Here is a 13,427-nt window from a genome sequence, read left to right on the forward strand (position 1 = left end):
CTTTACACCACGGGGCTTCATTACAAGATGTGTCACCCTCTAACACAGTTCCCTCCACCTTTTCGCAAGTGAGAATATCATTTCCCACCGGGACAGCTGTGATGGGCATCCCCCTCAAGACCCCTAGTCACAAACATCCTTTAACCTCTTAGACACAGGGATTTCCATTCTCTGCTTCACATTCAGATCCACTATGCACAATTTCCACATGCATGGTGGTGGGCACTCTAGGACTAATTGCCAGTGTACTCCACTCCCCCACCCTATCCAGCCTACCCTCATTACACACCTTATCCATCTCCTAGCCCTACCACTCCTAGTGCAACAGCCGAGAATTCCTTTAGGCATAAGACTCATTTTAACGGGTCGGATTTCACCACTTGGTCAAGCTTCATGCAACAAGTGCTTGAATCTCAGGGACTTTGGAATGTCATCATTGGTCTCAAGCCTATGCCAAACCCTCGATTATCTCACCCTAACCACATCTGTCAATGGAGAGCCCACAATGCCACAACCAATATTGAGTTAACGTAGGGGGTGCTTCCTAAGTTCCACTCTCAATTACAACATTTTTCCCTCACATCTAAGCGTTGGAGTCATCTCATCGACCACTATGTGGCGTAAGATCGCACTTGGTGTATCAATCTCGATTTTGAGCTTCAGGAGTTTTCCATTAAGAAAGGGGATGATCTGAAAGTCAAGTTGGCCAAATATCAGCATTTACTCACGGAGTTTGCCACTACTGGCTTCCCGACATCAAACGACAATCAAGTCACCTTCTTCTTGAACAAGTTGCATTGCATTAAGCAAGGCTACATGACGAAGTCCACAAGAAATCTTGCACACATACTTGTTCAAAGAGAGAGCTGATTGCATCTTCTTCGCAAGGTCAAGCTAAAGTGGCAAGAACTCGCAAGATGTGAAGGTAAGCTAAACCAAGGATGACTCCCTTTCTTCAAACGGAACCAAAGAAACAAAACCCATTTGGCAACAACTCCCTAAGAAAAATAGATTTTGCACACACTACTAGAGATCGGACCATGTCAACGAGGAGTGTCGTACCAAGGCTCAAGGTCTTCTACCTAGAAAACCACATCAAACAACTGCAACTACCTCCACTCCAGCTGGCCAGTCCAGTGGAGTTATGTCTCCCGCTACTGCCCCATCTAGTCCTTCAGCCCATGCAATTGCTAGACATGTGGCACACGGACCACCCCGGCATGTAGTCTTTCACAGTCCTTGAGAGATTGGCTAATTGGTCTACGAGTTCTAATCCCATTGCACTTTAGGCATCCCTTCACATCCACCTCCATCTAGGACTACCTCACCACCTTGTCATGTGTTTCATTGGTAGAGCCTTGCTAGTGGGCATGTGTCATGGTGGCCACATCCTTAGATTATCTCCATATTCACACTCTTAGGTCTTTGGGCTATTGAGTTGGGCCCGTAGGATTTTGTCCTTGGATTTTCATTCTTAAGACTTCTATTGCATTTACTCACACACATATATACATTTGCATCATTGCATTGTTCATTGAATTAGCTTCTTTTTTTTTTTTTTGGAGTATCTCGCTATTGACCTCTATGCTTACAGATCTTCATCTCTTTTACAAGGTTTCGTTTTTCAATGTAGAGCTAATATGCAAGTTTACACCAGTCCATCCTAGGCTAGAGAGATGGGGATGCACAAATGTTCCTTTTATGGTTTTATCATCCTAGGGGTTTTACTCTTCTTCTAGCATGGAGACTTCCCCTCCTGAGGCAGATCGTACAACGTCTCTCTTTTGATGCTATTAAGGCCATAACGTCTATCTTGTTCTTCCAGTTGGAATGTTTCCTCACATCATGGTTCTCGGCATCACATGAAGACCGACATCCGCCTTTTCTTCCTCCTTTGGTATCGACATCCAAGGTTGAGAGGAGGTTGCTACCCTTCTTGGTATTCTATAGGTTTCGACACTTGTCTTTGATATCAATCTTTCCCCCTGTTGTATCTCCTCCTTTTGCATTGCATTATTTCATCATCTTTGTAAAGGGTGCTTGGACAAGTGAACAATTTTCCCACAAGGGTGGCACCAAGTGCATGAGCATTTCACAATATATAGCATACTTATTGTGTAGAGTAACAATAGACAAATCCTAAGTTGTTTGCGCTAGCCATTTGTACACCACACCACCATTACTTCATCACCCTTCCTTTGTCCTTACACCCTTGAGTAGATGGGTAACTTGTTTGTTTTGTTATGGGTTTATTGTGTAGAGTAATACTAGACAAATCCTAAGTTGTTTGCATTAGCCGTTTGTACACCACACTATCATTACTTCATCACCCTTCCTTTGTCCTCAACACCCTTGAGTAGATGGGTAACTTGTCTGTTTTATGATGGATTGGACCTAACCATCCCTTCTCATTCTCCCATATGGTACAATTACTTAATCAACCGCAAACCATCTCTCAAAAAAAAACACACACACACATATACAATAACACCACCACCACCGCAAAACACAGTTCATTGTGGTTCCATCCGCCTTTGCAAGACTTGGTAGGCCACTGGATAGTTGACATGCATCCTTTGTCCAATGCCTTGTCCTCTTTGGGGTGACTACTTGAACTCCCTTGGTAAAATAACCATTGCCTCTGTAGTCTTGTGTAGTCTTGGTAGGCCATTGGGCAGCCATTGTGCACCCTTTGTTCGATACCCTAGCTGCTTTGAGGTGGAACGCCTTGGTTTGGTCTTTCTTTGTAGCCCTATTTTTTGCCCGAGAGGGGATATTGAGCTAAGAAATGCATTACATGCTAATTAGCCTCTTAAACAGTCCCAAAGCATGCTTATTTAATGAAAAACGCGAAAAACAGTACATGGTTCAAGAGATGTCGGAAGGGTTTTAGTTGAAAGGTCGTATCCACCTAGGATCAGAGAGAGAAGGAAGTCGAGAATAGAAGATAGAATAGAAGAAAAATAATAGACAAGAGGTACACAAGATAAAAACAAAGCTTAGCAAATCGAAGCACTATGTATTGATAGAACTTGAGAAGATAAACCAAATCCTTGTCTAGGACTACTTGGAAGCAATCTCCAAGCATTAGATCTCCTGGAGCTCCCTGGTAGACCAAAAATGTACACCAAACATTTGCTTCTCCTTTGCTACTTAAACCGCAAATTTGATAGTTCTGTTGGCTCCGAAAGGGGGGGTAAAACCCCAAGAAACCTACTCACAATTCTCCTGAATCGCTCTTTCTTCCTCTTCCCAATTCAGAGTGTTGTTTGCTGTCTGAAAACTACGATTGCGTGCCATGCAAATTCAAAAGCTCCTCCTTTTTTACATGAGATCTCCCAAACTGACTGAAAAGCAACTTGCTTTTTACATGTCACCCTATTCTAGAAGTTTTCTACACCTTTTAAGGATATTTACAAAACATAACATCCAAAATATCAAAAATAAGCTAAACTTATCCAAAAATCTCGTATTTTGAAACTATCCATACTATGGACACTAACACTAATGACTAATATGATATTGACTCTCTAGATTAATAAGAAAGTCGGATGATGATACACTCCAGGGTTTTTCACACTGTTTTCACAATTTCTTCACTCCAACATTGTAACATGGATGTGAAATTTTGAGATGCTTTAATCTATGAGAACGGATCGCAAAAGCCTACCAACAGTACTCTATGGTTGAGCAAGGTAGAAGGATAGCCGAGGAGCATCTGAACCACTGGGATAAAGAGAAAACCCAAATGATGGAAATCTAGAGCGAGCAACAACAAATGGTAATGATATTGTCTCAGGAGATGGAGAGGGGTAAGGAAAACATGGAAGAAAAGACACAGCAGTGGGAGGAACGCAACCTTGAAAGAGTGCAGGGATTGACAAAGCGCCTGGCAGCATCAGAATGTGAGAGGGTGCTCGCAGAGTCCAGAGCTGAGGCCGCTGAAGCATGCTCCAACACACAGAGGCAAGCCTTTTTTAGCACTATGCTTCATGTCACACAAGTTGAAGGCGAGGACTCGGTGGAGAGAATGAGGAGGAAGCTGGAATTGACAACCAGAGCTTTAAGATATGGCCTACAAGAGCGGACACTTCCAACCAACACGGACATAACCAAGGAGCAACAACATAGCTACTTGTGATAAGCCAATCTCTCCACCGATGAGCTCAGGGAACTTGGATTCGAGGAACAAGAGTAGCCCCACCCACCCCCAATCCAACTCTCTATGGAACAAAACACAGAGAAAGAGCCTGACCTTGAGCAAGCATTCAAAGAAGAATGGCAAATCAGATAGGCCAGTCCACCCTTACCTAATCTACCCCCAAAAGAGCCGGAGGGTACCCATGTTCTCGAGCGCATTATTTTTGCAAGAAGAAGAGGACGAGAACTTGTGGAACAAGCCCAACAGAGGGAGCAGGCACAGCCACAGCAGCTTCTTGACGAGCCCATGCGGCCACGCGAGGATCATCACCCCGTTAACTGGCCGAAGAAAAAATGACTATCTGGCAACAAGAGTTCTCCTTTCTCTACCCACGGGCCTTAAACCGAGTCTTACCCCTGGAAATAGTGGAATGAATCATTCGTTTAGGCAATACTATAGCAAACCGATGGGTCGAGGAGCGGAGCATCATTATCACACAATGGAGGCGGGAGCCCACGGAATTCTAGTAGAACAAGGTCCATTAGATTCCCAAAACCGTCCAAGGCTACAAGGCATAGCCAAAGTAGCGGAGGAGGATTTGGGACACCAATTTTGATGCATCGATGGCCTTCTGCGGCACGCTACAGGAAGAACGGAATAATTCCGCCTACATGCCCTACCCTCGCAGACACAGAGTGGATTACGATAGGGGAATGCATGGAAGGTATAACTTTTTGAAGATCTACAATGTCAATGTAGCAACTCCCGAGGAATGCATGACCTTTAGAGTAGGGGACTTGCGCCCTTCTATTAGCCGCTTCTTCGAGGATTTCTCTTCCCCCAAACCCACCCTTCATAACCACTTGTAATTACCTTAGGATCATTAGGTTTCTACTTAAACAAAAGCCAGTTGCTGAGGAAGCCTACCTCCCCCCACTCTTTTTTGACATTAACCTAGGAATAGATAGCTGTTCTATGGCTAGGCTCATGATGAGGGCAACCCTGCTTCCCTTGTTTTGCATGAGGATCCTTAAAGACATGAATGATAGCCACTTTACGAGGTGCAACCACCCTTTTTTGTCAACCACACCTCTCAATGTGAGGGCTAACATCAAGGAATACTTGCAGAGCCATGCCTTCTTGACTAAATCCCTAAGACCACCTCGCGACTCGTCCGAGGAAGATCAAGGGAGAGTGTGAGAGCACCCCTGGTATCCAAAAAAAAAAAACACTTTGCATGCCACAAATCACTGCACCTAGCATTTTCATACCTAGCCCCACCTCCCACGACACATGCTTAGGGCACAACAAGGGCAAGACACATCTAGGGAGGTACCACTCACCTATGGTTAGACCTGTCACCCTACGCTACACGCACTGCACCCTCCATCTACACCAACTAGGTCCTCAAGTGTGGGACACCACCAAGGGCTTGCCCAAGATAGACCCATCTCCCAGTTCCACAAGCATCGGCACCACGCACTCCACGGTCAGGTAGACACACCCCAGGTAGTGCACCTTCTTTTCTTTCCAGGTACAAGCAAAAACCTCACCACCAGCTTCAGAGACCCCATCATCCATGCAATGCACTCCCCATCCAGTGCCCCGTGCCATCCGACAACGCACCCCCAAGCAAGGGGCGGATACAACAGCCCCGATCAGAAAGTGAATGAAGAAGGTCATTTGGGATAGTGTAGGCAAACTCAGCCACGGAGAGTTAAATGATGAATTCGTCTAGCACCATCTTAAATTTCAAAGAAGGATCTGTCCACATGCCATCCTCCAAGCGCGGATCCATCTAACACCATTTTGAATTTCAAAGATGGACCCGCCCCTCAACATCCCTTTAACACCCGGGATCATACCCAACGCCAGGGCCTTTCAGTTCCATAAATCCCTCCAACAGGTCCATAAATCCCTCCAATACCAAGGCTCATTCCAAAGTCAAAAGCCTCCCAATTCCATAAATCCCTCCAATACCACGGCTCATTCCAAACTCACGAGCCTTCCAATTCCAGAAATCCCTCCAACACACCCTCAACACGGCATGTCCACAACCTCAAGGTATCTCTAGCCACCCAGCACCACCGTCCTCCTCACCACCCACAAGTACCATGGAACTGGCACTCGTCTAGGAGGAGGATAATGTTAACCCTCAAACGAACAAGGTGGAAATTTGAAAAACTCTAAAGCAGAGGACAATGCCAAGGCAAAAGTAAAACGGAAGACGAAGGCGCGCCAAGAAAAACATGGAAACACAAGAAGCGCAGAAAAGTCCTAAATCAAGGAGAAAGGTGCACAAGAAAAAACGCAAGTCAATACTTTTGTAAAAGAGCGCAAGGCGGCGCACCATGATTTATTTTAAGAGCGCCAGCCTCTCACCTGTGCAAATTGTAAAAGTAGATGGGCGGTAAGAAAGAAGCTAAGAAAATAGGAGGACAATGGGAAAAATGGTCGAGGCCACGGACGGCCATGTAAAAAAAGGGATAAGGGGATGACCGCCCAAAAGGGATTTACGGCTTTGTATATAAAGTTAAAAAGGGAATGAGAAGCTCATTCTTGTATGTGGCCAAAAGTAGCTCTCTTCTTCTTCTTCTTCTTCTTCTTCTTGCTTGCTTGAGCTTGTGCTTGAGAGAGGGATTGTGAGAGTGTGAGGGAGTGGTGTGTGAGGGTGAGGAACCATGGTGGAGAAGCTCTCCATCTTCTTCTCTCTTTTTCTCTTCTCTTCCCTTCTCTTCTCTTGCTCGCGACAATAGAGCTTGGAGCATGGAGCTTGAGAATGAAACTTGCTTAAAGCTAGCACTTGAATCGTGGAGCTACCGAGAGCTCGGGAGAGGAGGCAACTCGATCAGGCATGGAGGTAAGCTCACTACACTCATAGAGATGGATAGTGCGTTGGCTATGTGAGAGATAGCCATTCATGCTCAGCTTGGAATGCTTGAAACAATAAGCGGTCCATGGATCTTGGCAGTTCGCCTCAACAGTGGTGACACTAGGGACTAGCATTACTTAACTAATTAATGTCAACCTAAGAATCAATATAGGTTAGGGACCACTCCAAGTTGCAAAAGGCCTAGCCAATTTAATTATAAATGGGTACATTTAATTTTGGGAAAGGTTAGAAGGGTTGAAATTAATTTTTAAAATTATTTAATTTTGAAAATTAATTCAATGGCTAGATAATGCTAAAAAATAGGTTTAGAAAAATGCCACTTAGCAAAAATGCCCATACAGACTAAGAAAACGTTTTTGGGGGCTAGGTCTTAGCCATTTAGGCAATTTTTCAATTGGTAGAAGAGACAGAGAGAGAAAGAAAGAGAGAGAGAGAGAGAAAGAGAAGGCTACTGATCATTCTTTGAGAGCAGAGAAATAGCAATTGGCTGCAAGCGACAACCATCTGGGACCTTCCAAGAGCAGATGACAACAGGGAAACACCTTCCGAGGGCCGATGACAATATTGTTAATCAATGCGATAGCATTTTGGGGGTGCCTAGTAGTAGGTGACAACACAAGCAGCAAGCAGATTTTAGGGTTTTCTCGCATAGAAAATTAGATTTCTCTCTCATCTTGGGTATCTCTCACCTTCTCCAATCCATTCTCAGGAGATCTCAGCTTATCTCAGCCATTTGGAGCAGATCTCAGCCAGATTTGGTGGATAGCAAAGGGAATTCTGCTATAAATCCTAAATTTCTGCAAAAATTAGGGTTTAGCAACCACCTCGGGACGTTTGCCATTAGTAGAAGGCATCGTACACCAAAATCAGTAACTACAATTTGTGGTATTGACAAGGATTTCAGATGCCAAGCCATCCATTGTGACTTTGGGGTAGCATTTGGCCAGCTGGGATCCAATTAGAGCAAGTCTTGGGTGAAATTCAAGGGGCAAATTGCCCAATTTGCTTGATGATTGCTGAACCAACAAGGGGCTTTTGCATCAATCAAGGAGATTGTGGAAGCTTAGCTTGTAATAAATCCATTGGCAATTGAAGATAAAGAAATGCCGAAAGGGACACCAGTTTTTGGGGCCAACAAGATGTCCATTTTCCAAGAATCTTGAAGGTAAAGCATGCATGTCAATTTATATTTATTTACTGATTGTTGCAATTAAGTTCTTGATCAGGGAATTACCACCCTCTCCAAGAAGGAAGGCTTGTTTCAGACACTCCAACTAGTGGTCACAATACTTGGGATCCGCCTCTGGTGGACGTCACTGCACTCCACCTTGCACGGTCACAACGTATAGTTGAAACCATCAAGTTTATCTTCTTTGGGCAAAGAAGGGAGAACAGAAACCTGAATAGAGGGTTCTTGCATGCGGGTCAACTTCAATGTACATGTACAATCTCTATCAAATCTCCTGTAATTGCTTCAATTCCAGCAGCTACTCTGATCTTTGGACCTCTAGTTAATGGGCATGCTACTCAAGGTGGCTGAAAAAACCTAAATTCAGTAGAAATTAGGGTTTATGACAGAAAATTCAATGTTGTCCTCTTGAATTTGTTGAATACACCATGTTACCTCTCTAAACATTCAGACATCAACCTTATTTTAAAGCTAAATGGATTGAAAACTATTACCATTAGCAAGGAGAAATGTTCCTTGAACCACAGCATAATACAAATGTAATTTACATTGTATAAAGCTAAACATTACATGCTGCATGTATGGCATCTTGTTTGCAACCGTAATTATCCCTCATAACACACAGACCCTATGTATAACACAACTTCTTCCATGTGTCTACAGCACTATTCCAAAAAAATATGTAAGACTGCCATACCCGTCCAGGCAAGCGCTTTAAATATGCACGCCAACTTTCACTAGGAACACTTTGGATGTCCTTCCAACAAGGTGTGCCAATCACATTGAAGATCACATCCAACTGCCAGAAACAACTTGTTAAAATATATTTAATCCATGTCAATTCCTTCCATTAGTGAAGGGCACAAAAAATAATTAGACTAACGTGGAGGATCATAAGTTGAAGGATTCCTTTTAGTTTCATATATTCCAAACCTGTCCTGCTAATTTTGAACCACCATCATTTGCATAATTTTGCCATGCTTCAGGTGTTTGAGGCTCACCTCTGTGCAGATAGCACAACGAATTGCAATAAATAGAAATATAGTAATAGCATTGACATCTCTATGACATTAGAAGACATTTAGAAGACTATGGTGAGGTGTGTAAATTGCGCAACAAAAAATCTCCAAATTTGTAACCAAGAAAATCAATCAAATATGAAATTATGTATTCTTTGCACATTGTTGTTGAGGGTTCTGGAGCCAAATTATCTTTGCTTATGGAAAATAGAGAGACACTTAAGAGTTTGAAAAAGGGGCATAACCAAAAGCTTACTAGATATTTTATCCTCATTTGAGGATATACTGTAAACCATCTTAAAGTGTGAATATCCAAATGGGGTCAAACTGGGGATAGAGAAAAGGAAATTCCCCTATTGTCCCTTTTCTTCTTACACAAACTAAAAAGCCTTATCATTCAGACGGGATCAAGAAGAAATTCCAACGTTGTCCAATTACTTCATGAATAATAGATTTTTGTGGAACCTTGTACATTGGCTCACACAGCCGTTTGAGTAAAAGAAGTATCTGCCAGAGCTGTGCAGCTGGCTTAAACCTAGGAGTGATAAATCAGATCAAGGGAAGCAGATGAGGTCAACCTTTCCTAAGCCCTTACAAGCCCTAAAATCAAAGTAATGGATATCCAGTACCAACATCATCCTACCTCAAAGTGGAAATAGAGTTTTGCCATTAGCTAGACTTAGATGTTCTTGCTCGGATTATTAGCTACAGCAAACTTAAGAAAGGGAGCTGAAACTTATTATCATGCTATACAAGAGCAGACAAGACACAACAGAAGATAGAGGGAACTGTCTGCTACTTTGCCTGCCTGTTTTATGGGCTGGTCAGCCAAACAATAGTACGTGGGATAGAGAGCTTTTAAAGTACCAGTTAATATCACACTACCACTTGAAAGTCCTCTCAAAAGTTTATCTAAAAGATCTACCTGTAAGTTGAAAGAAAGATACTAGAAGAATACGCAAGCGAATCCACTTAAAACTTTGCAAAACATTTTACTCTGTGAAATAAAAGCAAAATAGAAATAGAATGCTTTAAATATTACCAATGCCCAACAGACTCTAACCAAGATTGCTATCATGATGCTTTCCTGGTTAATTAAGCAAACGTAGAGTGAAATTTGAATGATGAATAATTAAATTCCAGTAGGAATTACCTGAAGCCAAAAAGTGGAAAAGGAAGAGGGCCACTTGTATGTTGGCCTAAGCTCCTAACAAGCAGCTCCTAAGTTACAGATCATATCAAGAAAACAGTGTTTATGAAAGTACAAAGCAAGAAACTACAATTCCTTGAACATTGTCATGAAATCATGATAATCAGCATTCCATACCCAAAATATGCAGCCTAGTGACCATCTGTTCATTAAGAGCAAAAAAGAGAATGAGTTGAATATTGAACACTAACACGCACAATGAAGAATTGATTGGACACACATGCATGTCTGTGTCCACATGAACACACCCAAAACAAAACCATCCTCACATGTCAATTGTCGAGTTATATTCCCCTCTTGACATGATAACCTCAGGTGCACGATAGTTTGGTGTAACCACCTATACCCACAGTGATCATCAGATTATGTCACAACCATGTTTTTGACGTCTACACGCACATCTTTGATACACACCAGTCCATCCTACCATTTTTGTGTATTGTCGTGTCAAGACTTTCTTGCCCTGTGATTTGCAATCAAGTGTGGCTTGCATAGGTTCAAAGCCAGAAGCAGCCTGCACTGTCAATTGTGACAAACTTGAGCAAAACCATAAAGGTTATGACAATATGGACATTTAAAGTATTCTTTTTTTTTTACCTCTTCAGCAGACCTGGAAAGGCCAAAATCGCATAATTTTGTACGCATTCTTGATGTCAAAAGCACATTTTCAGACTTAATGTCCCTAAAAGTATAAAGTGCCATAAAACCAATCTATCAGGCCATTGCAAACAAGTCTTACAGAATAAAAATTGCTCAGGAAACACATTCGCAATTACTACCTGTGCCATACTCCACATGAATGCATATATTTCACACCTACAAGAAGCTGCCAAATAAGCAGCTTGACATCATTGGCCGAAATATGTTCTTTAAGATGATACATGTCCCCCCTGAAAATGCACTTATGCAAAAAAGTCAACCAGCAAAAGAATTCAAATGTCTTCAGGGCTGCAAACTATACGCAATAATATGACAAATCATCACATAAGTTCTACCTGTCAGCAAACTCTGTAGCAATGTAGAGGTCAACTTCACCTCTAGCTTCAGATGGAGTTGCAAAAACATCAGTCACTGTCAGCAACAAGAAAATGAATTATTATCAAATGTTTATGTGTTTCCCTTTTGTAATAATTCTTCAAGAAAAAGGTCATGAACAATAAAACTTCCTATGTGTGTGCAATGTTTCATGGATGTATGCATTGTTGATGAACTGCCTTGTGTAACCCATTGCCCAGATCATGAACCTGCCAACTTAGAGTGAGTGCACAATTGAGATTCAGGCAGGAGAAGAGGATGAGAGAGGGGAAGGAAAAAGGCTGACACCTAAAGATGCTGTACACTAAATTCATATGTGCCTGGCTGCTGGCAATGACTAAATCTGTAGGATTGACGACTGACTCACTGACTCAGGACCAAAAGTGACTTTAAAAAGCCAAAAACTCTTGAATAAGTTACACCGCAGGACAAATATTTAAAATTTTACAAAGTTGGCTGGGCCAATTCATTATCTTCACTATCTAACCATTAACACAACCACATGGGCCCATTTTGAATATCCAAAAAATTAGGCAGTTATGTACCCATTGTCTGGGAACATTTTTAATGAGATTCTCTTCATGTTTTTGCCTGAAAGTGTTAGTCTCTAGCATTAGCAGAAAATATCTTGCCACATCAGAGGTGTCTCGCAATGGATTGTCACACAGCAATACTCCTGAAAACTGAAACAGCTCCTTGCCCGGCACTGTAGTTGCTTCACAAAAGATGGTGATGGCACCGCCAATAAGGCCTTAATTTTGTTTGGATCCGCTTCAATGCCCCTCTCACTTACGACATGCCCTAACAAAGTTACACTACTTTCGCCAATACGAAACTTCTCATGGTTTAGCTACCCTCCCATTTGTGCGAGGCGGTTCAAACCTTCATCCACCTTCCCTAGATGTAGAGCCTTAGAACTATAAATACAAAAATCATCAATAAAGACCTTGATGGACTTCCCAAAATATGGCTGGAAGACGCACTAGTACAATAGGTCTCAATACATTCTGAAGGTTGAAAAATGTTGAAACCTGAAATCCTGATCACTCCCCCAATCAATGGGCTGAAGGCTAGGTGGTATTGGAAAACTTTCCCTAGCTGAATAAGCTCTGAATCTGGTTTGGGGATTGCAATCAAAAAAACTAAAACTGATCTGGAGCTATTGACGAAGCAAGGTCTACTGAAGAAGGAACAGAGTGATGTTAGCAATCATGTGTGTCTTGTGCGGTCATCTCCTGCTTGTGTTTCTCATTCGGAGTCAAACGAAGACATTAGGAGCTATGACATTGTATGTCTATCATTTTATGTGCTTTAGGCACTTTAGATGAGGGCACATTAGTGCATTTCTTTATGGGCACTTTTGGCTGTCCTAGGCACTCATATTTTGGAACTAGCCACTTTATTACCCGTTGTGGCCCCAATTTGCCTATATATAGGTGGCCTGCCCTCCCACTCTCAATATCCATCACCGATCCTTCGTGATCAGCCAGAACTCCTAATTCTCTCATCCCCTTGCTACCATGCAGTGCCCACACTGACGTGTAAATTTACGTATTGGAGCTCACTATTGCAGCATTGTACCTTTGGCCATTGCAGTCACATTGTTCCTTCTCTCACCTGCACTCTCTCTCTGTCTCCTATACGTGTTCACTTTCCTTTCTGCTGCATTTTCTCACAAGTGATGCTGCCAGAGAGAGAGCCATAGTAAGAGGGATGGCTGGACAGAGCCTCAGGAAGTTTTGAGTTAGGAAACACATCCCAGATTGGTGGGACCTCCCCTAGGGCCTAAACTGTCCCTCACAGTCATCCCCCTGACCACCCATTCCCAAGATGAGGCAGACCTATTTCATGCTTGTGTCTAGATATTTGTGGCCAACTGCACTTGTTCCTTATGTGCAAGCAACCAAGAGCCTTCGATCATGCTTCTCACTGCAGTAATG

The 13,427-nt window shown here is 42.7% G+C and overlaps 1 protein-coding gene across 5 annotated transcripts in view; it reads right to left on the reverse strand.

Annotated features, from left to right (window-relative positions):
- LOC148010940 (mitogen-activated protein kinase HOG1-like) overlaps positions 1-13,427 on the reverse strand; it is a 49,026-nt gene that overhangs the window by 31,260 nt on the left and 4,339 nt on the right. For 3 of the 5 annotated variants that reach the window (XM_087672262.1, XM_087672260.1, XM_087672259.1), the window contains exons 6-14: positions 11,448-11,523; positions 11,232-11,342; positions 11,050-11,134; positions 10,880-10,966; positions 10,722-10,792; positions 10,570-10,594; positions 10,396-10,463; positions 9,157-9,226; positions 8,921-9,022 (exon numbers count right to left, since the gene is read on the reverse strand). In XM_087672262.1, the coding sequence (XP_087528388.1) occupies positions 8,921-9,022; positions 9,157-9,226; positions 10,396-10,463; positions 10,570-10,594; positions 10,722-10,792; positions 10,880-10,966; positions 11,050-11,134; positions 11,232-11,342; positions 11,448-11,523 (695 nt within the window). Of the gene's footprint in view, positions 1-8,920; positions 9,023-9,156; positions 9,227-10,395; positions 10,464-10,569; positions 10,595-10,721; positions 10,793-10,879; positions 10,972-11,049; positions 11,135-11,231; positions 11,354-11,447; positions 11,524-13,427 lie in introns of those variants that run through there. The other 2 variants (XM_087672261.1, XM_087672263.1) reach the window with 2 other exon arrangements.

Source organism: Lygodium microphyllum, chromosome 29 (assembly GCF_053477565.2).
Source record: "Lygodium microphyllum isolate KBCC chromosome 29, Lygodium_microphyllum_v1.1.10, whole genome shotgun sequence".
Lineage (NCBI taxonomy): Eukaryota > Viridiplantae > Streptophyta > Polypodiopsida > Schizaeales > Lygodiaceae > Lygodium > Lygodium microphyllum.